General features: G+C 38.5%; 1 protein-coding gene and 1 long non-coding RNA gene across 13 annotated transcripts in view; one reads left to right on the top strand and one right to left on the bottom strand.

Annotated features, from left to right (window-relative positions):
- Positions 1 to 680: 680 nt before the first annotated feature.
- LOC117949172 (AP-3 complex subunit beta-2) overlaps positions 681 to 22,291 on the bottom strand; it is a 44,539-nt gene continuing 22,928 nt past the window's right edge. For 2 of the 12 annotated variants that reach the window (XM_034879225.1, XM_034879219.1), the window contains exons 10-29: positions 20,259 to 20,313; positions 20,077 to 20,148; positions 19,660 to 19,722; positions 19,404 to 19,536; positions 18,478 to 18,587; positions 18,107 to 18,283; positions 17,307 to 17,493; positions 16,598 to 16,728; positions 12,985 to 13,023; positions 12,198 to 12,312; positions 11,812 to 11,983; positions 11,399 to 11,561; positions 11,150 to 11,237; positions 10,751 to 10,860; positions 9,218 to 9,446; positions 8,472 to 8,556; positions 7,217 to 7,314; positions 5,258 to 5,272; positions 2,763 to 2,901; positions 681 to 1,947 (exon numbers count right to left, since the gene is read on the bottom strand). In XM_034879225.1, coding sequence (XP_034735116.1) covers positions 1,761 to 1,947; positions 2,763 to 2,901; positions 5,258 to 5,272; positions 7,217 to 7,314; positions 8,472 to 8,556; positions 9,218 to 9,446; positions 10,751 to 10,860; positions 11,150 to 11,237; positions 11,399 to 11,561; positions 11,812 to 11,983; positions 12,198 to 12,312; positions 12,985 to 13,023; positions 16,598 to 16,728; positions 17,307 to 17,493; positions 18,107 to 18,283; positions 18,478 to 18,587; positions 19,404 to 19,536; positions 19,660 to 19,722; positions 20,077 to 20,148; positions 20,259 to 20,313 — 2,368 coding nt within the window. In that variant the 3' untranslated portion in view covers positions 681 to 1,760. The remainder of the gene's footprint in view (positions 1,948 to 2,762; positions 2,902 to 5,257; positions 5,273 to 7,216; positions 7,315 to 8,471; positions 8,557 to 9,217; positions 9,447 to 10,750; positions 10,861 to 11,149; positions 11,238 to 11,398; positions 11,562 to 11,811; positions 11,984 to 12,197; positions 12,313 to 12,984; positions 13,024 to 16,597; positions 16,729 to 17,306; positions 17,494 to 18,106; positions 18,284 to 18,477; positions 18,588 to 19,403; positions 19,537 to 19,659; positions 19,723 to 20,076; positions 20,149 to 20,258; positions 20,314 to 22,291) is intronic. The other 10 variants (XM_034879226.1, XM_034879223.1, XM_034879227.1 and 7 more) reach the window with 8 other exon arrangements.
- On the top strand, positions 1,586 to 21,366 carry LOC117949183. Its single transcript, XR_004657640.1, has 4 exons — positions 1,586 to 1,597; positions 4,558 to 4,560; positions 7,886 to 7,894; positions 21,301 to 21,366. It is a non-coding gene; the product is annotated as an uncharacterized LOC117949183 (long non-coding RNA).

Raw genomic sequence — 22,291 nt, 5'->3', positions numbered from 1 at the left:
GAATCTATAATTGAATGTAAGATTTAAGATTTTTAAATCTATGCAGCATGTCAAAGCCATTATTTCTTCCTTAGCGTCCAGTGTTGATTAATATTTGCTTCATGATGCTTTCAGGTCAAGTGTCATTTTGAGTTATTTTGAAAACAGCTAGTTTAGCGGGTCAATATTCAGTGTTATCACACTCACGCACATACACACACACACACACACACACACACACACACACACACACACACACACACACACACACCCACACCTTACTTATATTAGTACTGTATTACATGTTGCAATACATATAATAACATTTATACATCTTCAGTTTTAATAAATGCCCCACTTATTAAAATGAACATGTGCACCATGACAGTGACCAGATGCTTAAAATCGCAGAATTTGATCTGAAGATTTATTCTTAGAAGCAGTTGAGTTATTGATTAACAAAGTGTATTGTGCCAAAATGGAATGATTAAGTCAAGCCTTCATGCTACATTAAATTAATGACTTCGAACAACTGGATGAGAATTGATTATTCTGATCTGACAGTCAATGTTTTATTGTATCAATGAGTTTTGGTGTAATTTTAAACCCGCAGTATCATCTATTACTTATATTATCTACATTTTAAATGAGTCTGATAGCTAATAAGAAGCTAAAATTGGTGTGACAGATTTGGGCTTCAACTTTTGTTTTGACACAAAGTTCAATAACTTTGTCGTTTTTTGTTTCAACATTATCACATGATTACTTAAAGTTGTATTTTGGAGATTAACACTGAATGTAAATGGCCTTCTTTTCTCTTCTTCCGGGTTGTTGGTGACTCTGCCCGGTCCAAGCTGGGACCAGTTTAAAGCCCAGTGTTTCCAGTGTACATCTCTGATCTGCTGCTACCCAGTAAACTGTCCTGACGTCTCAGGTCTTCTTAGTGATCCCACAGTCAAACTAAACAGCATTCATTCATTATTGTTTTGCACCACATTATCTGGAACAAACTCCCAGAAAACTCTCCAAATGTCTTTTACTTCAAGGCTTAAAACTTTGTTAGCTAATGCATTTTAGTAAAAAAAACATTTGAGGCTGTTCGTTTTTATCTTGCACTGCACTGTAGCTGCGTTGTAATATGAACTTTCCTGTGCTAAATGTTTTATGAATTCTAGCATTTTTTATTATCTGTTTACATTTTCTTCATTCAGTCTTCGTGAACAAATAACTATCTGCTGCAGAAAGACCACAAGATGTGGTTGAGAGCTTCGAAAACATTAAGTAAGTGGACCTTGTGTTTTGTCGTGCTTGAATCTTTAAGCTCACCTAATGTCCAGTTTAGCCAATGAGCAACTTCTGCACAATTATTTCATACTCTAGATAAGAGCTACTTCTCATTATAAGTTGATTTAAGGTTTAAAAGATGCACAAATTATTTCTCTTTTGAGTTGACTCTGATATTGGGTGTCCAATAAATCCAATTGGCTCAGTAAAGAAGTAAAACACATTGCAAAAATATGAATTTTAAAATAATGACGTAAGACAATTTAAAACTGAGAGAGGGATTTCATATCAGATCATGTCTGATTGTTGTAAATATGTGCAGCTGTGGCATTTAGTGAATACAGAGGGCTTTTGGGAAAAAACAAACCTGGGTTTAACGTTCTGGGAACTTCCTCCCTTCCGCTGCTAAGAGGAGAGCGGAGGAGATGCTACACGTGTGAGGGATGATATGAGAGAGGTGCGTGAGGGTGAGGGGGCAGAGGGCTACACGTCACGCGTCACTGCGACAGGGCCAGGAGGATGTCCTTCACCAGCATTGTGCCGATCACCATTTTCTCACAGTTGATCGTAAGCTTGGCGGCTCCTTCCTCCTTGGTCGCCACGGTGACCAACACCAGGCTGCTGCTGGTCACTGTCCGGCCGGCAAACCTGTGGACAGGATGATCAGGAGGAGGAACAGGAGGACTGAGGTCAAAGCAGCAAAGGTCAGAAGTAAAGATCAAGCCACAGAACAAAGGAGGGATGAGTGTTAATCAGCTGGTTCATCAACAAGTATACATAATAATGAACACCATTAAAAATCTGCACATGAAAGAAATATACTTTCATAAATGGCCAGTGTTGGAAAAGTATCTAAATATGTACAATTTTGAACTATAGGTAATTTACTTGAGTGTTTCCACTTACTGCTACTTTACATTTATAATTCACTACGGTTCAGAGGGTACTGTCCTTTTTACTTAATTTATTTAATTAAATGTAGTCACTTTGCAGATTCTGATTAAAAACAACAACATAATAAATTAAATTACTATTAAAAGTAAGCTTTATTGGGGCAATTTCATGAGTTACGCAGCAGTATAAAAAGCGATTAAAATGACCTTTATCAGCTGAAACATTAAAGTGATGCAAACACTAATGCTTATCTAATTATTATTCAGTAATAGGCAGCACGGTGGCTAAGTGGTTAGCACTTCTGCCAAGGTTCTTGGTTCAAATCCAGGTTGTTCCGGGCCTTTCTGTATGGAGTTTGTACAGTACAGTATGTTCTCCCTATGAACAATTAAGCGACTAAGATACACAATTAAGATACACAAATAAGCTTTTACTGACTTAAATTTGAAGCTGAAATGGGTGAATATAAACAGGATCTCAAGCGCGATTGACGATTTAGATTAATCATGAAGGTTATGATGCATCTTTTTTTTCATAGATAGCATACAGGACACTTCCTAGATATCGGAGGCTGTTCCTGCTGATATGTATTCTAATCTTCTCACCTGCACTCTTTATCTGAGCCACAGGGGACTCTGCTGAGGTTGGCGGCGGTGGTCACCCTCTGGACGATGGAGTGTTCGTTCCGGCACTTCACGTCCAGGGTTAGCTTCTCCGTGATCTCGTTCATACCCATCAGCTGACCTGTAGAGGAGTGAGCAAAGCACTGGTCAAACTGGGAAAGCTCTCAAATTGTAGCTGCTGCTTTTCTATCTTCTAGTGGCATAAAACGCAAAGCAGTAAATGATACAGCGATACATAACAGGGTGTTGCTTGTACGGTGTCAGTGTGGGACTCAATACAGTGTTGTTTTATAGAAAGTCAAATAATTAATGTTTTTTTAGGATATCTGCCATTTACAGACATACAGTATTATATACAGATCCTGTATATAAGGCTAACACTACAGTGATGAGATGTAAGACTCAATACATCATGATTACAAAAGGAAACTTTAACTGGAATGCACTGATGCTTCCCACTGAACACAGTAGAGGAGGGAGAGAGTTCTCTTGGTAAATTCAAAGGAATAAAGAGGCAACTTTGTTCATGAGTTTTCAATGTAGTCTGAAAGTAAGACATTTTGCACCAAATCAGTTTTCCCTTTAAGAACTACCCCTCTTAGTAGCAGGTCAAAAGACACCAAGACATCCAGTTGAAAAACCTGGATACATTTGGTTGACACGTCTTGAGTAAATAGGCAGTAATTGTTGTTTCAACAGCATTTGAATGACTATATACTATATTTTAGTGTGACGCAAGTCCTAACTACTGCTGGAACTATCAGTCTCCTGACAGAAAATATAATCAACATAAATAAGTTATTTGAGTACTTTATCAACCAAACATGCCAGACATGTACTGGTTACAACTTCTTCATCAAAAGTGTTGTATTTGATTTTTTGGATTGCTTTATGTAATTTAAAACAAACTTTAATATCTTTTTGGATTATCGGTATTGGTTGTAATGGGCAATTGTCCTTTTTTTCCCCATTACAATAGAATAAACCAGTGGTTCCTAACCTATTGGTCAGGACTCTATACAAGATAAATGTTTTCTTTTTTTTTTAACTTAAATTTAGGCTCTTCGCTTGTGAATTACTATATATATTTTATGTACCTTAAAAAGTATTCATATAAAACACTTTGAGTCATTGGTTGAGAAAGATATATTTCAAGTTTAATCAATCTTATGTATGTAGCCCCAAATCAAAAACAACATACTTCCATCAAGGGGCTTCATTATCTGTGTAGCATACACCCTCTATCCTCGATTCATGTAAGGAAAAACTCCCCCAAAAAAACTTCAAAAGGGAAAGAATGTATGCAACCTGTGAAAATGGGTTACAAGTAGACAAAACTGGATGCTGGAATACACTGGACTAATAACACAATCAGTTGATAAAAAAAATAGTCAACAGATTAATCGCTACTGAAAATAGTTATTAGCTGCACGTTGAAATCTAACCGTTGAAGCCAAGACGTCTAAAATAAGCTCTTACTCTTCAACCAAATATAGTCTGGTTTCAGACGTCAAGATGTCTTTCAAACTGCAAGTCACAAAAACAGTCTGGGCTACCGAGGTTTGAACATTGAAACATTGCAACACTTCTTAATCTCAACATGGTCAGTGGTCCTTAGAACCTTGAAAGCTCAGGTAACAGAAATAAGAACGAGCCTGATGTTATTTTTGCTTCAAACAGTGCTTAAAAAGGGAATCGGGATTAGTGGATGAGCATTTCCCATCATTCCTGAGTGTGAGCGGCTTTAAATATGATGCAGGTTGTTAGTACAAGTGAGTCTGTCTACAGCAGGGGTGTCAAACTCAATTTCACTAAGGGCTAGACTGGAAAATGAGAACCACATCAAGGGCCAGAAATGTATAGTTTATGACACGCTTTTATTTAAATGAAAAAGTCAAATATTGCTGTACTGTATTACTGTTTACTGCATGTCTCATATAGCTTTCTCACCTATATTTTGGGCCTCATAAAGCCCCCAAAAACTCACAAAAAAGTTTCTTAGTCATCATAGAATAAACGACAAAAATGTTGAAAAAAGCAACAAAATTGTCTAAGCAAACGGCAAAAACGTAAAAATAAAAAAATTAAAAAGGCGCTTAAAGCATTAAAAAAAGTGCCAACAAACGCTGGAAAAGGTGTCAAAAACATTTTAAAAAGCTACAAACTCATAGGAAAAAATGGCCAGAACCTTAGAAAAGGCAACAAAAACTAGGTGGGACAAAATGTATTGGAACCTAGTGCGAAACATGGGCCGGATCAAAATTTGCAAGGGGACGGATTTTGCCCTCTGGCGTTGAGTTTGACACATGGGGTTTACAGCTACAGACCAGGAGATGCAGGTAGGTGTTGATTACCAAGGCAGGGGGGGGGGGGGGGGGGGGGGGGAGTAGGAGAAGGAGTAGGGGGATCTGTGTGAGGTTGGCTAAAAGGCAGGTGGGCACACAGATGGCTGGGAAAAAACAAATCTATTAACTTACCTAGTAATAGCTTCTCTATTGGCAACAGTACAAAAAGGGAGGAACCGTGGATATGACACATGTTTAAAGAGACACTACGGCTTTGTTTGAGCTCAAAACTGGCTCAGTGTTAGTCAGGGTGGGAAATGAACACCAAACAACAGACACTAGCTGCTCTTATAAACATGTTTTCCAGATTATATTTGAAAAACCTGGTTGGTTTATAAGTGGCCAGTTAACACTCAGGATCTGCCCTAATACCCCCACGCGGTAGACGAGTGTGTCCCCGTCAGAAATATACAAACAACAAGTACACTTCACCCACACTTGAGAAACATCAGCCCAGTTGTTGGCGGTAGATAAGCTCCCAAATAAGAAACGGACATGATTCTCCCTTAATATTGTTATTTGTGTCTGAACATTACAAACAGTGAAAACAGATAGTGTCACTTAATCTCTCAGATATAATTTAATTAATTTAATTTAATTTAATTTGTTTTATTAATCCCCAGTAGGGAAATTACAATTTACACTCTGTAAGAAGAAGAGCTTTGGATGGTGATAGATGTTAAGAATACATTTGTAGTTCTTATATGTCAACAAGAATAAATATTATTATTATTATTTATGAAGAATATTTTAATTTTTTCACAAACTTTCATCTGAATGTAAATATAATACTGTATGTTTCATCCTATATGTTTGTTCCTTTTAAAAATAAAGAATAAATTAAAATAAAGATCTGTGCTTGACTGAGTCTCATTATTATTAATGAAGTGTGTTCCAGTGAACCATGACAACCCTCAAAAGGACGTGATTACCAGAAATATCTCACACAAGTACGCACTTGTCTACTCACGAATGCTTTAGTGTGGGTATTGAGACAGAGGTTAGTTTGAAAGGCTGCCCATCAAAGTAAAGAAACATCATGCTATACTGTGATTATTTACAGCATGTACTTTAACCGTGCATATTATAGGATATTAATAAAAGAATACACACTACAAAAATAAACTGCATGAGTGATGTCACCTGTCTAATTAGGTGTTGAATTCATTTCAAGGTAATAAAATATATGTTTTTCAATGATGAAAGTTTTGCACTTGACATCCAATTTATTTACAGCTGATATTATAGGGACACAAATATTAAAATAAATGCTAATGATGATAAAAAGGTAATTGATTTTATTCTCTCTGACTGCAAATGTAAAGCAAGTTTTATGTAGCACCGTTTTATAGATGTATCCGCCTTAATTTGATCTCATTACAGTCATTTTATCAATGGGCCGAGTTTGTATGGTTACTGAATGTGCACATCAGACTTTGATCAACAAAGGTGCAGCAGGTTTTCTTATCTTTCTGGAGCGACTATTTAAACTTGACAAAGGTCTGATTTACTCAAACAAATTGCACACCACTGCTTGTTTATCAAGAACATACAGCAATAATATCCCCACAAAGTGATCCCAGAATAATAATCTGTGTGGGGAGATTGTGAAAGACATAATGAACATTTTTGTAATAGTTGACAAAACTTCAAACCAAGGACAACTAGACTGCAATTGTTAGTGAAATAAACTGTTTGAAATTGACTAGTATCATATAGATTAATAAGAACAAAATTATCTATATTGGTCAAAATGGACTGCATATACTGTATGTTCCTATGAGACATAACCCATAATTAATGTCGGCCATGTTGACCCACTCTTTATGCTTGGAAATACAGTATAAATGAAAATAAAGTTGCCGAAATAACAAAATCGATAAGACAAGTAGTAAGAAAAGAAATCCCTTGTGCATCAACCTACACACAGGAGCAGCTAACTCCCCTTTCCCTCTCAAATAGACTTGTTTGAATGGGATGGTAGTAAATGTCACAGTGTTTTTCAGAATCAGAAATACTTTGTATTTTTATACATATACTTTATATTCTATATTCTCTAACAGAGTCATTTCATTTTCTTTTATCACTCACCTTGCTCCTTTTTAAACTCATTCTCTGTTAGGAAGATGGGCCTCATCAGCTCCCCGACTGGCGGCTGAATCGACACGAAGAATTTCCTGGTGTGAGTGCTGAGAGACATGAGAGAAAAAGCAGTTTTAGGAATTATTATTTTTCGAAAACAACAGGTGGTCCCGGGGCCATCTATGGGGTTCTCAGAGTCAATGCAGGGGAGCCTCTAAATTATGGTACATTTTTGACAAAAATATAAAAGTCTTAAAATGAATCCAACATATTATTAGCAACTTAAATCCCCACAGCTTACTGGCCTATAGGTAAGTTTTTGACACTCGAATTAAATCATGATTTATAAAATCATGCCAACAATTATGAGGTTATTTTAATAGCTTAGTATTTTGTCCAAATACAGTAGAAGGCACTTTAACAGACAACAAGTAAGAAACAAACATGAATGAGGACTTAAATTCAGTGTGTGAAAAAAGAACCTGCAATTTTAGCTGATTTTGCAACACATTCCATGAAGTAGGAGCACTGTAACTAAAAGCAGTTTTGCCAAACTCTGTTTTAGTTTGTGGAACATCATACAGTATGTATCTATTTGATCTTAGATTGTATTCAGATGTGCCATATGAAAGAATGTCCAGGTATTGATCTGTACACAAAGATCAACCAATGTTTGAGCCTTTTTGTGTTGAGTGAGGGCCAACCAACCATTTCATCTAATACACAGTGATGGGTAGAGTGCTTTGCATGGATTATAAATCTCAGCACTGAATGATACACGGAGTCCAGATTTCAACAGGGTCTTTGTGGCGTGTCCATAAAACATATATCCATAGTCCAAACCTGGCAAAAAGGTAGATTCAACCAGCTTTTTTTTGTAAAGCAAGAACTGTTTCTAAAGTAAAAACCTAGCTTTAATTTGAAATTAGTAAATTACTGCTCAATCTGCAAATTAAAAGACTACTCTTCCTCCTATATAAATCCCAAGTATTTGTTAAGGGCGTCATTGGCTTAACAACCGTTGAAGACCCCCGATATAAACTTTACTGCTTATTATTGTTTTATTAGTTTCATCAGTGCTGTTCACAAATCATGGTTGAAAATATCCCAATTGTGAGTTTAAAACAACTTTTTACTTGCAAAACTAACAATTTCAACAGTTTCAAAACTCAGCAGAATCAATTATGTTTTCACACAGCACTATGAGAAGAGTGCAGGTTGTTAAGACAAAGTCTGCACAATAAAAACACAGAATCCATCTCACCACAGCTGGAAGTTCGCGGCTTGTGTTGAGTCACAGAAATCGATGCCCATTACAGCTGTGACCATCTCACCCGCTGGCAGAAGCTCTGTCAACGCACAACAACAAAAGCGCAACAATGTTGACACATGCATGAATAAAACCCCATAAACTTTCATTCAGCAGCTTTGATCTGACATTATACATGTGTGCTCCACAGGAGACTATGTGCGGCACTCCAAAAGTCAGTATGCATACCAAAAAACTGCTTACAAACGGATTGAAACGTAAACCATTACCATTTCAATCCATCCAACCTTTTTTTTATAAATTCCATTTGCATTCATATGGTTTATTTCTATTCCCTTGTGTCTTCTTTTACCTGTATTTTATATTCTTCCCTGTTTTATTCACATCTTAATGGTCTTTGTGACCCCCTGGCCTGTCGTTTAGCACCATAAACAGGCCCAAATTGTACACAAAAGGCATAGAAGATAGGTGTTTGTATTTTTGAAAATCCCTAGCCTTTAGTACCCCCATTAACATTTTATTTTAAATCCTTTAACTGTTAATGGTCTAATAACAGAACATCATGCCATATTCATTATTTTACCTTACATTTCTCTTTGCAAGGTGTAAGTAAGACTGCAGCTTCCAAGGCTACTCCTATTCTTTTTTTAATAACTGCAAAATATAAACTAGTGTCTGATTTGGATCACGTGGCAATAAAAAAGTTCAGTCTCTACCGTCCCTACCAGCCAGTCACTCACCAATCTCAGGAAACTCTTTGACCCTCATCCCCGACTGCAGCTTCACGTCCTCCATGTGCAGGTTCTTGGTGTCGGAGGTGGCGTTGTTAGTGAACTGCATCTGCACCGCCACCATGTTGGCGTCGGGGCTGAATGGCTGTCGGCTGAAGCAGTACTCCACCGACAGACCCTCGCCAGTGATCCGGTGCAGCATCTCGTAGCTCTTCAGCGCACTGGAGGGAGAGATGGTCTGCAGGCAGATTCATGTAAGCATGTGAGCTACATTTGTTCATAATTCACTTTTTCTGAAGGAAATATCCTCATAAATTATTCACAGAGTGGCACCTATTGGTACATTGATACATGGTACATGTGCTTTGTTAGGAAATATATTTTCATTGACTTTGTTGGTGCAGCGAGGTGACCAAAGATGGAAATCCAGGCTGTGTGATGCTCTCAGACCTTTACAAATACAAAACACTACAAACAATGGCTGTTAAACTATAAAGACATTTTCCTTGGGAATGTATTTAAAATCCACCAAGAGGGGCGCCCGGATAGCTCAGTTGGTAGAAAGAGCACCCATTAATATTCACCCAAACATAAAGCCACCAAGAGTCATGTAAAGATATAATTCATGTGTGCCACTGACTAATACAATGGTTCATATGTTATGGGCACTAAATTACAAAACTTATTTTTTTTCGTACAGCTGTTCTCTCCACAATCTTGTTGCTGGACCTGCTGTCAGCTTCAAATAAATCAGTTTGATGGTTGAGTTGTTTACCTCTAGTCACCATTAGAGGGACTTGGAAATGATGGGTAAGAGTTAAGGGGTACAATTCGGACAAAGCAAAAGTCTTACTCCTTAAAGGAGGTTATGTTTTCGGATCAGCTCAGCTTTGCTGGTTGGTTTGTCTGTATTTGTCAGCAGGATTATCAAAAACCTGTTTTCACTTTGTTGAAAGTGTGTGGCATGGGCCAAGGAAGAACTCCTTCCAAGTCAAGGAGTAGACACACAAATTATTTTTCACTTTTGTTAACATTGATGGTGCATTTGTGCTGCATTCATGTGGTGCCAGAATAATCAAAAGTATTACTGCCCTACTGGAAAAATTCACACTACATCAACATTGGGCCAACAAGTGCCTGTCTAGTTGGATGTGTAAGACAGGGTGTTTGCCTTATATACTGTATAATGCAATACATTATTTTTGCCCATGGATCACTGGCACCTTTAGTATTTATTCAACAAGGGAAGGACACTCACATCAACGTTTTAAGAATTTATTGCGGTACTATGCATTATAGTTTGCCAGTGTGACTCTGCTCATGTTTAAAAAAAAACATTTCAGTTTCATCAACAGGCATACAACTAAATGCTAATATAGTAAGCGGCAGCTGGGTAGCAGCTGTATGCATGAGACTATAAATGTCTGAACTACCAGGTATCACCTCTTCTACAATCCTTTCTTTTGTTTTGTCTATTAAAGTGAATGTCTATTAGAGTGAAGACACTAACCAGGAAGATACAGAGACAAGTGAAGTACTTACTGCCGGAGAGAGGACAGCATCAGACAAAGATAATCCCTCCAGGTCGGTCGCAAGGCTGTTGGACAGGAAGGCGTTGACGGGTGTGGCTTGAGGAGAGGGTGAAGGTTCGACTGGGAATAGAAATGAGAGTGTGAGATGCATTCAACAAGGATGTCCCTAAATTTAGACCTGACTGTATTCATCTATTTGTTATATTGTTCTCTTGTGAGAACATGTTTTTTTGTTTCAAGTTGGCACAGTAAAGTGAACCAAACTGTTACTATGATTTTGAATAACAATCGCATGGTTTGCAACAACCTTGTCCTCTGACTTTTCCTCACGGAAGTGAGGGCCATTACTTTTGTATTCTTTTTCTAAGCAAAAAGTAAAAAAAACAAAAAAGGTTTAGAAAAGACTTACAATCATCAAGGTCCAGCAGAGACATTTCTTTCTTGTCTTTCTTGATGTCTTTCTTGACAGGCTTAGAAGAAGGTTTCGATTCAGCTGCCTGGAAGGAGATGAAAGAACACTGACATGAATACATGCAGGTTTTTATGTTACTGTGTTAATTCTAAATACAGCAATGTTTGGCCCAAAGGTCAGTGAGTGGTTTTAGATGTCGATAGGGTCCAAATTTCTACTTCTGTCCTAATTTCTTTTTTTCAATACCTTTTTTTTCTTTTTGACTTCTGCTTCAGACTCCGAGTCTTCAGACTCTGATTGGCTGCTTTCAGACTCACTCTCCTCCTCCTCGTCCGATTCAGACTCTGACTCGCTCTTACGTTGTTTACTTTTCCTCTCATGCTTCCTCTCTTCTTCACTGCTCTGCTCGCTGGGAAAGAAAGCAAAGTTCAGAAAGTTTAATATAAGTTTATGGGGCATATTGTACTGTATAATAGAGCTCCCTATCAAACTAAACTGGATCTGTGAAATAGGCTTATGAGAAGAAATCAAAGGGACCACCGTTAAACACACAATGAACTGAAAGCATGTAAAAAGGAATTATATGTCTCAGGAAGGTATATGATTTACCGGCACACAAAATGTAATGTTAATCATTTTCTACTAAAAGCATGTGATACCTTTCGCTTTCTTGCACTGGCTTTTTTAATTCTTTCTTTTTCTTCTTCTTGTCCTTTTCCTTCTCTTCCTCCTGCTCAGACTCAGAGCCTTCCTCGCTTTCTTCGCTTTCTGATCCCGACCCGCTCTCCTCGATGCCACTGCCACTCTCTGAGCTGCTGGCAGAGTCCGACTCTGAAGCCGGGAAAGATCGGAGTCGGAAGGTGAGTGGGTCAGTTATTTTTACACAGAAAACAGGGACACCAAAAGCAGCCTTAGTAAAGCAGCCCCATTCGTGCTGGCTTTCAGAAAAACTCTCATGCTCACAAACACAACTGCACACAAACATCTGTAACAGACACATTTGACTAAAGGATGTGATGTCACCGACACAGCTCCCTAAAGTTACCACTATCAGCTGACTCCGTCGGTCCAGACTCGCCCTCCGAGTCAGAGTAGAACGGCTTCTCCACTTTCTTCTCCTTTCTCTTCTCTCGGCTGCTGCATTTGGTCCATTCTGGCACCTGGCAGAGAAAGCAGAACTCAGATAGTTAGCCGTCAGCTCCGCCTCGGTGTCAAACCAGTCATGAAAGCAGAGACGTGGGCAGATTACAGTAGCATGGCCATGAATGCCTCGGCCTGGGCGTGATGCAGCCAAACAAAGCCAGCCATCAGATCTGCTTTTAGATCTGACAGTCAGAGAGCAATTTTTTTTTTATTTTTTTGCACGGATAGACTATAGTACCAGGTGATGCCTTCATGACCAGGTGCAGAAATGGTTTTCTTTTAATACGGGGAGCTGTTCCATTAAGAGAAGTGATGTCTTTGAGGAGTGGCGGCTATCCTCCCACACGTTTTACAACTGAAAACTGAGGCAGATCTGTCTTGCCCTTTGTGTGACCAAACTCATTAACTAGATCCATCAGCTAATGAGTGTGGACGTCTCCAAACTCCATTTAAAAACCCACAGGGCTGCTAATGCATCTCCATGTGTCAGAGGACCGCCATCTTACTTAAAGAAATACTTCTTTAATGGTAGAGACACAGAGGAAGACAGTGCTTTGTTTCAGGTAGCTTTGGCTAGGCACAGAACAGCAACTACATTAGGCAGGTGGGGGGGTCAAAAAGCACTTGGGTTTTGCCGTTATATGTGTTGAGGCTCAAGGAGGTGGGCTCTCAGCCGCTAACTGACTCACACTTGTTAATGTTGTGACTCTTTCAAGCAGCGTAAAAACCTGGCAGATGTGGAAAAGAAAAAAGATTGGGATGCAGGTGAGACAAGGAAGGAGAAAGATTTTAGAAAAAAGTCAGGAAAGCAAGAGTAACAGGCACTGGAAGGTTTCGGCTTTTCTGGTCTAAAAAAGAAGACGTGTGAGAACAGTTTCTGATACCAGAGACAAAAAATAAACCCCAAATTCAATCACAGTATTTAGCACATTATCTAGGTAGCTAAAAAAAAGTATCAAGGGATCTTTTTTTGGTAAAATCAATGCACTCCAATATAACTTAATTGTACTGAATGTACTCAAATAAATACTAAAAGAAGAAATAAATATAAAAGAAGAAAAAGTCAACAATAGAATTCATTACTTTCTAATACATCAAGCAGATAGACAACAATGCATTTAGTCTTTATCAGGGACGAAGCATGATGTTAAAGTAGCATGGATTTAAATGAAACTATATGAAAAGGTGAACAGAAGAGGGATAAGCAGAAATCAGAATCCCATCACACAGTATCACAAAACAACATTTGGGACACTTTCACAAACTGTGAACTGTGAAAGATTTCACATGAGACCAATTAGGTGCAGAAGAAGAAACAGGGACGTTAGTGGTCCCTTAACTAACCAGATGGCAAAACAATCTCCACTCAAGGTCTATGTACTCGTTTGTTCTGGGGCGTTTGTTGTTGGTGCATTTACTATAGAACGCTTTTATCCAACACACTTCACATTTTACCTCTCATTCATTGTTACCATCAACAGATCAGATTTGCTAAGTTGTCATGAAACTGTAGAGTTCAAAACTTTCTATCATTCTGCTGAACACTTGTAGGACTTGTTGTCCTTGTTGGCTTAAAAGTAAGTGTAAATAAGTGAACCTTGAGAGGAGATTGTTATGTCAACTGCAGTTTTCAAATGTTAAATTCTAAGCCTACATGGAAGACAAGTCCTAAAAGTTCTCAGCATATTTAATATAATATGAGGTTTGTATCTACAGTTCCTTGACAACTGAGCAACTTTCAGACTGTCAACTGTTGTCAAGCTCAGTTTTCTAATCCTTTTGACTGCTTAAATTAGCTTCTTGGATCAGCTTCGTCTTCCACTTTTTTTCTATAACTTCATTTCTTAACCATGCAAGAGGCTAAATTATTATTTGTCAATCTTCTAGTTAATCTCTTTCCACTAGGGAAAAAGACAGCTGTCTCTCTTAATGAATCTGTACTGATTCAGGGATTCATCACTGAGGGGTAACATCTTATTAATCTTCTCAGCGTGATCATCCTCATTTACTACATTAAGACAACCAGAGAGAGACTATAAGAGAAAAGAAATAAAGCAGTCATCAAAACAAACACCACCGCACTCCCAAACCGAGAGGGAGGAGAAGGGGGGCACCTCTCTCCATTCTCCTAGCAAGCTGATTCGCCCCTCGCCGGTGGTTATGACTTCCTCTGTCTGTGGATATGCATAATGTGCAGAGGGAAAGCAGTGGATGTAATACACTCAGTTTGAAAATGATGCAGCGAGGCTTTTGTATATTATACATCATTGCTGAGCATTTTTTTAAAGCATATTTTTTAGGTCTATAGACTGATTACCTATCCTCCAAGTCGTCATTTTTTTTAAACACTTTGATTAACAACTGGCAGAGATTTGAGACATGCTTGAGATCTCACAGTCCTATCAGATGAAGTATACCTTCATCAACACCACCCATCATGTTCAAATGTGCAATATTTTACCAAATCATAATATGTACTTTTCCAAATTAGCTGAACTAATCCATGTACTAAGGTTAAAATGGGTTTCAATGTCTCGCTTTGGGTCAACTATTGCAAACCAATTTGGTTTTCTGCATTCTGCAACACGCGCTGTGAATCTATAGGCAAAACATACAAGACCCATCAGCAAAGACATCAATTGTAACCCCTCTAACACCTGGATCCAATATCTAAAATGAAACTAAATGCTATCATTGTTAAATGTGACATGATTTTGCGATGACCTAAAATCATTTAAATTTAGGTTGGTAATTTAGAGGATTTTTAATGAACAGCTGCAATGTTTGTTCTAGTCTGAAAACTGCAAACGGTGAAAACAATCCGTTGACATTGGGAGCTAATGTGATTTGATCCCTGCCAGACCACATTAAGGGAGGCAAAATTGGGGTAGGGCATTGCTAACCTGGTTGCAGTAATGAGGTCTGCTGTCAGAAAATCAATCAAATGTCAGAGATTCTTAGAGTTCTCAAAACAGACTGCTCACAGCTGCATCATCACATGATGTAACTCTGATAACAACATACAAGCAAGACATTGTTCACTGTAATGGATTAGATATCTCAAGCCAGTTTTAACTTTCACAATAAACAAATATTTGCCTGGGGGCTAGAAATCAAATTAGAATCGAATTAAATGTTTTGGAAACGGTCAACAATAATGTAACATTAATAACTTGTTTATCTCAAAACGAACTAAACTCCCTGTATGGTCACTTGTACACCACCAGTCAAAATATAACTCAGTGCACCTGTGGCCTCATCTTGAAATCTGCCACACAATGAAATGACAAGTTAACAACGGGTATGGAACATTGAGCTGTGAGCAAAATAAAACTACACTATAACCACAATAATTAACAAATATGATGGCAAAATCAAGCCCTGAGGTCACTTCTGAAACTTAAAATCAAATGAATTATTTGAGTCTTTTGAAAAAGAAGTAACACGCTCAAGATTTGATTTATGTCTTCATTTAGATCACATTATTGGTTATGAACCGATGGCACATGGAGTGAATGGGATGGAGAAGAAGAAGAGGAGGGACTTTGGTGAGTTAGGACGATGCTCTACAAAAGACTTGGATCAAATTATTGTGTTCAGCTATAGTCCTGAAGAAAATTTGGGAAGTAATTAGAAAAAGAAATTGCTGCATATTATCCACTATTAGCTGCACTTGTACAGATATATTGGTATAATTGTAGGTGCCAGCCCTCCTTAGGTCAACCTCTAGCACAGGCTACAGGAGAGGTGTTTTTCTGCTGTTGATACTGAATTGGAGGGGAAACTTAGACTGTAGCTCCCAAATCTGTTCCCTTCTGGATCGCATGTGCTATTGGCTCAAACATCGGTGAAGAATCACCTGGATGGGGCGAGTGAGCTGCTGCCGAACAGAAGCAAGTGCAGCAGAGAGAGTGGCAAAGTTGCCACGACTGTGTTTTCATAGTGAATCAGACGTTTCTAAATAGAAGCTGTAATCCTCTTTTCTCCTTTGTGACTCATTGTCCTCCATGCAGGGGAGGGAGATTTTAAGCAGCATCCATTTGGAAATAGATGAAGGCCAAAAAGGATGAGCTGTTAATGCTAATGAGCTGTAAGTGGATGGAAGATGGCTAGTGAAAGAGGAATCAATGTTATATTGGAGTTAATGTTATATTGGATGTGAGGCTCGGGTGACTCTGTCCAGCCCCTCTGAGGCACTGCTCTGGGGCAGGAGCAACCTTCGCTCCCCTCCACCTTTTGGGGCCCCTGGAGAGCCCAGGGGACCCCTGTGTCTCTGTATATTACTGTTCCCACTGCACGCACAGAATCCTTCACCTCCACGTTGCGCACGGAGGGGTCTGGGGCGGCTTCAGGCCAGTCAGGCAGCTCCTGGTAGCCACCAGCCTTGGCATTCAGCAAGTGGGACAATGAACCCAACTGGAAGTGGTCTCGGTCTGCAAAAACCCAAGAACAAGGAATACAGGATGTGTACAGAGGTAACACACTTTTTGCTCAGTTTTATTAATATTATACTCCTATTATTATTCTTTTAATGATCTAATTTTTGGAACTACAGTTCCTATAACTTACTGTACGTGATTTGGGTGATTTAAAGAGGAAGTACAATGTTCCCATGGAGTCAGTTAAAAAGCTGTGGGCTGCATTTGGCAAATTGGCATAATTATATTATGCAAAATTAGCTATTAGCTGTTCCTGTTAGCAATGTACCCATGGATGTACAGACACCTATCCCTAAAACTATGTGAGTGTCTTTGTTCTATGAGTACAAGCCAATTTATAAAAGTTGATATGCAACGGACATTAGAGATAGCCTCTGAGTTTATATAAAGTAAACAGCAAAGTGTAAGGAAATCTCATAAAGAAATTTCCCAAATTTGATGAAAACCTACTAGCTGATCAAAGCACATCTTTGAGTAATCTCTGTTTCAGTGTTTAGTGTTTATCTCAAGAATTATAGTGGGACGTTATAGTTTTCAACCTGCTCGCAGTTGAATGTAAATGCCTTCTGTACCTTTAAATGGAGACTCGAGGACTGGTGCAGGTTTGAGGGCGAGGAACAGTTTTTTGGCGTACTTGCTGAGAGCTCCACTCTTCTCGGTGGGCACGATGAGCTGGCGGATGAAGCGTGCCCGATCACGGATATCATAGTTCTGGTCGTACTTCGCCAAGTTCAGAACATACTGCGTCAACAGTTTGGTCTGCGAGAAGAAGGAATATTAAGGACATGTAGGATTAGGGAAGTACAAACTGTAATATCATAACGTTGCATTGGGTAAATATTGGTTGATCGTGTCAAGCTGGTTGCTAGGTGTTTTACAGGATTTTCTGAGTAGTTCCTTGGGTGTTGCTAGGTAGCAAGGTATATATAGTATATATACAGTATATACATATATATTTTTATAATTATTTTTTTCTTCTTTTATTATTAGGGCACCCCCCCCTGCAGCAACTCTGGTCAAACGTGGTGGTTCAAAGTAATTACCGGTAAGTATTTTTACTCAAGTAGTGCTCAAGGACTATTTTGAGGTACTTGTACTTAACTTCAGTATTTCCATTTTCTGCTACTGTATCCTACAATTCAGATTCAAATATTCTACTTTTTGTATTCCAGTACATTTATTTGTTTATTAAGTGTAATTGCTAGTTACTTTGCAGATAAAGATTAATAATTGAAAAAAAAACTAATAAATGGTGATGAATTATTTTATATTAAGTTTAAGACTTTATTGATGCTTGGTAGCATTGCTCAAACGGTTGATAAGTTAATGTTTTATAGTGTTTTTCATTACTAGTGATGAAATGGCGTCACACCTGTTTGGAGTTGGTTAAATAGAGCTTAGCGGCCAAATTGATGATTTGTAGCTTGACAATGTCCTCTTCGTTAGTGAACGATTTGGCCATCTTCCTCAAAACATCCGGGGCAATCTTCGGTACATGCTCACAGTATTCTCCAATCAGCCACAGGATACTAGCCCGTGCCATCGGCACCTGAGAACAATTCAAATCAAATTAGATGGTTGTGTTTGGGTGTTGGAAAGATAAACCTCATTTGGCAAGCTTGATTTAACACAGCAACCCATGATTTGTTTCAAACCAAGAACAACTTGGCTGTAACTTACCTTTGTTGTAACTAAACATTTAAAATCCAGACACTGACAGCAGTTTGTGAATGAGACTCTCACCTGGATGTTGTCTGTTAGTTTTGCCATGTGCTTTATGATGTCGCTGTGCTTCTCCGGTTGCATCTGCAGCAGCTTCTTAATAACCACCACCGACTCGGCTACAACCAACTCTGTACAACGGGAAGACAAGACATAAATCCTCAAATGAAAAGTGAATTGATTTTCTTTCCTTCATTTTCATCCTAGATTAAGATGTCCACCTCTCAGGAGTAACAGATATAAGTACTTATTTATACCCGCAGCCATTTCCTTCTCTTGAATACGGGCAGGGGAGGAGTCATCCTTGAACTCTTTGGCTACTTTATTTCTTTATTTATTTCTTGGTTGGTTATTTATTCTACTGTGGTTGGCTGGTATTGTATACATTTTTCCTGTGTAGGCTACTTTAATGCTGCTATCCATGCACCTTGCTCAGTACTCTATGGGTACTAGGTTGTGTTCCAGTTTTTACTGTTGTTCAGGTTTATGCTATTCCCCCCAGCCCACCCCACCCCACTCTTGACTGTCTGTCTATCACATAAGTATTCATGTGTCTTTTATGTGTTTATACCTGCTGCACACCCGATCGCCCCTCGGGGGCACAAATAAAGTTTTAGTTTAAGTAGATTGACTCACTAAAATTCAAATGCAGTCCTTTACTTATTAACTGAATAAAACCGGTTGTTTTTATTTGATTTTTCCAGTTTGTTTAGACATGAAGTCTGTGTCTTGGAGATTCATATCTAATCTTAAACTTAGGTTCTGCTTATTTTTTCCACTGTGCTAACTTATATTTCATTTACAAATGCAAATGAATAAGCATGATTCAATTATCCTATTGACCTTAAATCTGATACTGCTAGCTGCAACTATGTATTCCTTATACTATATATACAGCAATATGTATCACTTAAAAAGCACCCAGACTGTCAAATTGAAAGACTTACCGTCTCGGTTGGACAGCAGCTGCACCAGGCCGTTCAGACACGTGTCCCTCACCTCGCCGATGTTGGTAGCGCAGCGGCCAATGGCTTGGATCGTGGCGGCCACAAAGTCTTTATCCATGCTTTTAATGTACGTCTGTTGGAAAGAAATATTCACTCAGTACAGAAAAACATACAGGAAGCTGGTGAATCACTCCTGGCTGAAGTACAGGTCTGATCTATTTTTTGTTTTGCTACTTTTAATTGTTTTTTACTGTACCTGAAACTCTCTGAGAATGGTGGAAATGTTCGTCTCATTGGCCAGATTAGTGAGAACCTCCAGCTGCAAAAAACACAAAAAAAGAAACGTTTTTTAACACTGAAAGCTTAAATTTATAAGGGGAATACAAAGCCATGTTTACTGTAATTTCGTCATCTTCTTTATTTTAGCACTGTTAACTCTGTGCCAAAGAGTTAACACTGATGTCTACATTTTAAAAACTGCTTCATTCTGATTTATGGGAGTCGACTTGCCAAGAGTTGATTCAATAAGTTAGTGTAAGATGCTGCAAATATATACTTTATGTTATACTAATATGACTCAGATTAAGATAATTGATCTTCCATTCCTTTTCTCATTTATCGATTGATAAAGAGAAAAACAAGAGCAGCACAATAGAATAGACTAGAAAAGAACCTTTAGGACTTTTATTTGGGTTGGGTCTGTTGAGCGGATGTAGAAACTCTTCAGGTACGGTTCAAACATCCCCTGTGAAACATAACGACAGGAAGAGAGAACAAAAACCTTAGTGAATCTGCAGCATTTGATTTCAAATTTCACACACAAACATCCAAAAGATCCCACCAAGTGTTGCTCACCCTTCTCTTAATCGACATTGTTGCCACGTTCTGAAGAACAACATACTGGACTTCGCTGGAGGGAGAGATTGACAGAGAAATTGGGTAGGATAGCAACACAGGTATTAAATAAAGTTAATTAGTTGTTTTTTGTGTGATAAGAGAGGACCTGTAGCCTTAATGCATCAATACCAATTTTAGTTTGTAAATTATTTTTATTTCAAATGCCCTCTACAGACCCCTGGTAAACCCAAACAAGTGTTTTCCCTTTCCTCTGCCTGATTACACTGTGTTTACTGACATTTTCGACACCTCTCTTAACCTCTGTAAAGTCCCTATCCGGTGGAAAACATCTTCAATTGTACCCGTCCCAAAACTGCCAAGACCCATAGAGTCCAATGACTTCCTACCTATACGTTGACATCTCTGGTCATGAAGTGCCTGGAGCGTCTGGTAAAGAGATACATTGTATTCCAAACCTACCATATTATAGACCCCTGCAATTTGCTTATCAAGCCTCCAGTGGGGTGAATGACACAATTTTGACATTAATGCTTCTTTTGCACACTCATCTTGAGAAACCATACTAAGATTCTATTTGTGGACTCTTCATCTGCTTTTATCACCATGCAACCTAAGATTCTTGCAGACATTTTAGCCAGTGGATCATGGACTTTCTTACAAATAGAGTCCAGCAGGTCAGAGTTGGCTCATTTCTGTCTTTTAAGGTAATAACATCCACAGGCTCTCCACAAGGATGTGTTTTTATCTTTTTTACTATTTCTTTACTGCACAAATTCATGTACTAGCACTTTACAAAACAGGTACTTTAATAAATATGCAGATGATACAGCTCTTCTGAGTCTGCTAAAGGATGGGGAGGTAGATCATGGGCCATGGGCCAGTACAAACTACAAATACCTTGGCATTGTATTGGACAACAAGATAAAATAGGACTCATACACACTAAGACACAGCAAAGAATGTACTTTTTAAAGAAAATGCTTGTTTTTAATGCCAATAACAAAATGCTCCAAATGTTCTAAACTGCTTTTATTGAAAGTGTGTTAACTTGCTGTATTACTTGCTGGTTTGGAAATGCCACTGAGTCACAGAAAAAGACAATCAGGAAAACAACTACAACTGCCTGTAAGTTACTTGGCATAACACTTCCGAACATTGAACACATTTACAAAGAAAGACTGGTGAGAAAGGCCATTACTGTTGTATGTGTCCACACACATCCCCGGGCATCTCATGTCAAACTACTGCCGTCTAGACTTCGTTTCTGCCCACCCCTTCTAACCAAGAACAGATCCAAATTTTATTTTGCAGCACAAGCCATAAAAGTCTTAAATCTGTCGAAATAAGCCAGATGTCCAGCTGGCCTGGTCAGACCCATGGGTGTATAGTATAGTGTAGTGTATTGTAGCGTGTGATTTATGTTTTTATGTTATGTCTGTCGGTGTCTGATGGAGGGACTATTTATTTGCATCATTTGTCTGATGTCCTGTCAAGTGCCATGCAACTGGGCCGCAAGCCCAAATGACCCCTGGGACAATGAAAAGTTATCTACTACTACAACTACTACTACTACTTCTATTACTACTAATCTTCTCCTGCCTGTGTGATCATCAGGACATCTCCATTTGGGTATCTTTGTAGATTGTGTCGTTCACAAACGAGACCAATAAAATGTTTTTAAAACTTGAGTATATTTCTTGTTCCATTACAAAAAAAAAAAAGACAAAAAGAGCCCCAAGAGCACTTGTTCAATAAGAATCTGGAAGTTTGCAGGACTTACAGCCAAGAGGCCGCCTATGTGCAGTCATCACTCTCTACGGTTTATGCCCTCATTTTTACCTCACACTCACAGAGCTCCCTGTTTAATTTCACTTCCTGCTTCAGGGCTGTAAAGATTTATTTTACTACCATTACTTGTCATTTTTCTCTGTTCTCATTTAGTTTTCCAATTTGCTGAGTTTCATGGCTATTATTGTTTCGTCACATTCAACTGTATATTTTTTGTTCTTTTTAAAGTGACATTCATAAAC

This window comes from Etheostoma cragini, chromosome 8, assembly GCF_013103735.1.
Source record: "Etheostoma cragini isolate CJK2018 chromosome 8, CSU_Ecrag_1.0, whole genome shotgun sequence".
Lineage (NCBI taxonomy): Eukaryota > Metazoa > Chordata > Actinopteri > Perciformes > Percidae > Etheostoma > Etheostoma cragini.
Note: the sequence above shows the minus strand (reverse complement) of the source record. Positions and strands in the feature narration are given on the sequence as shown.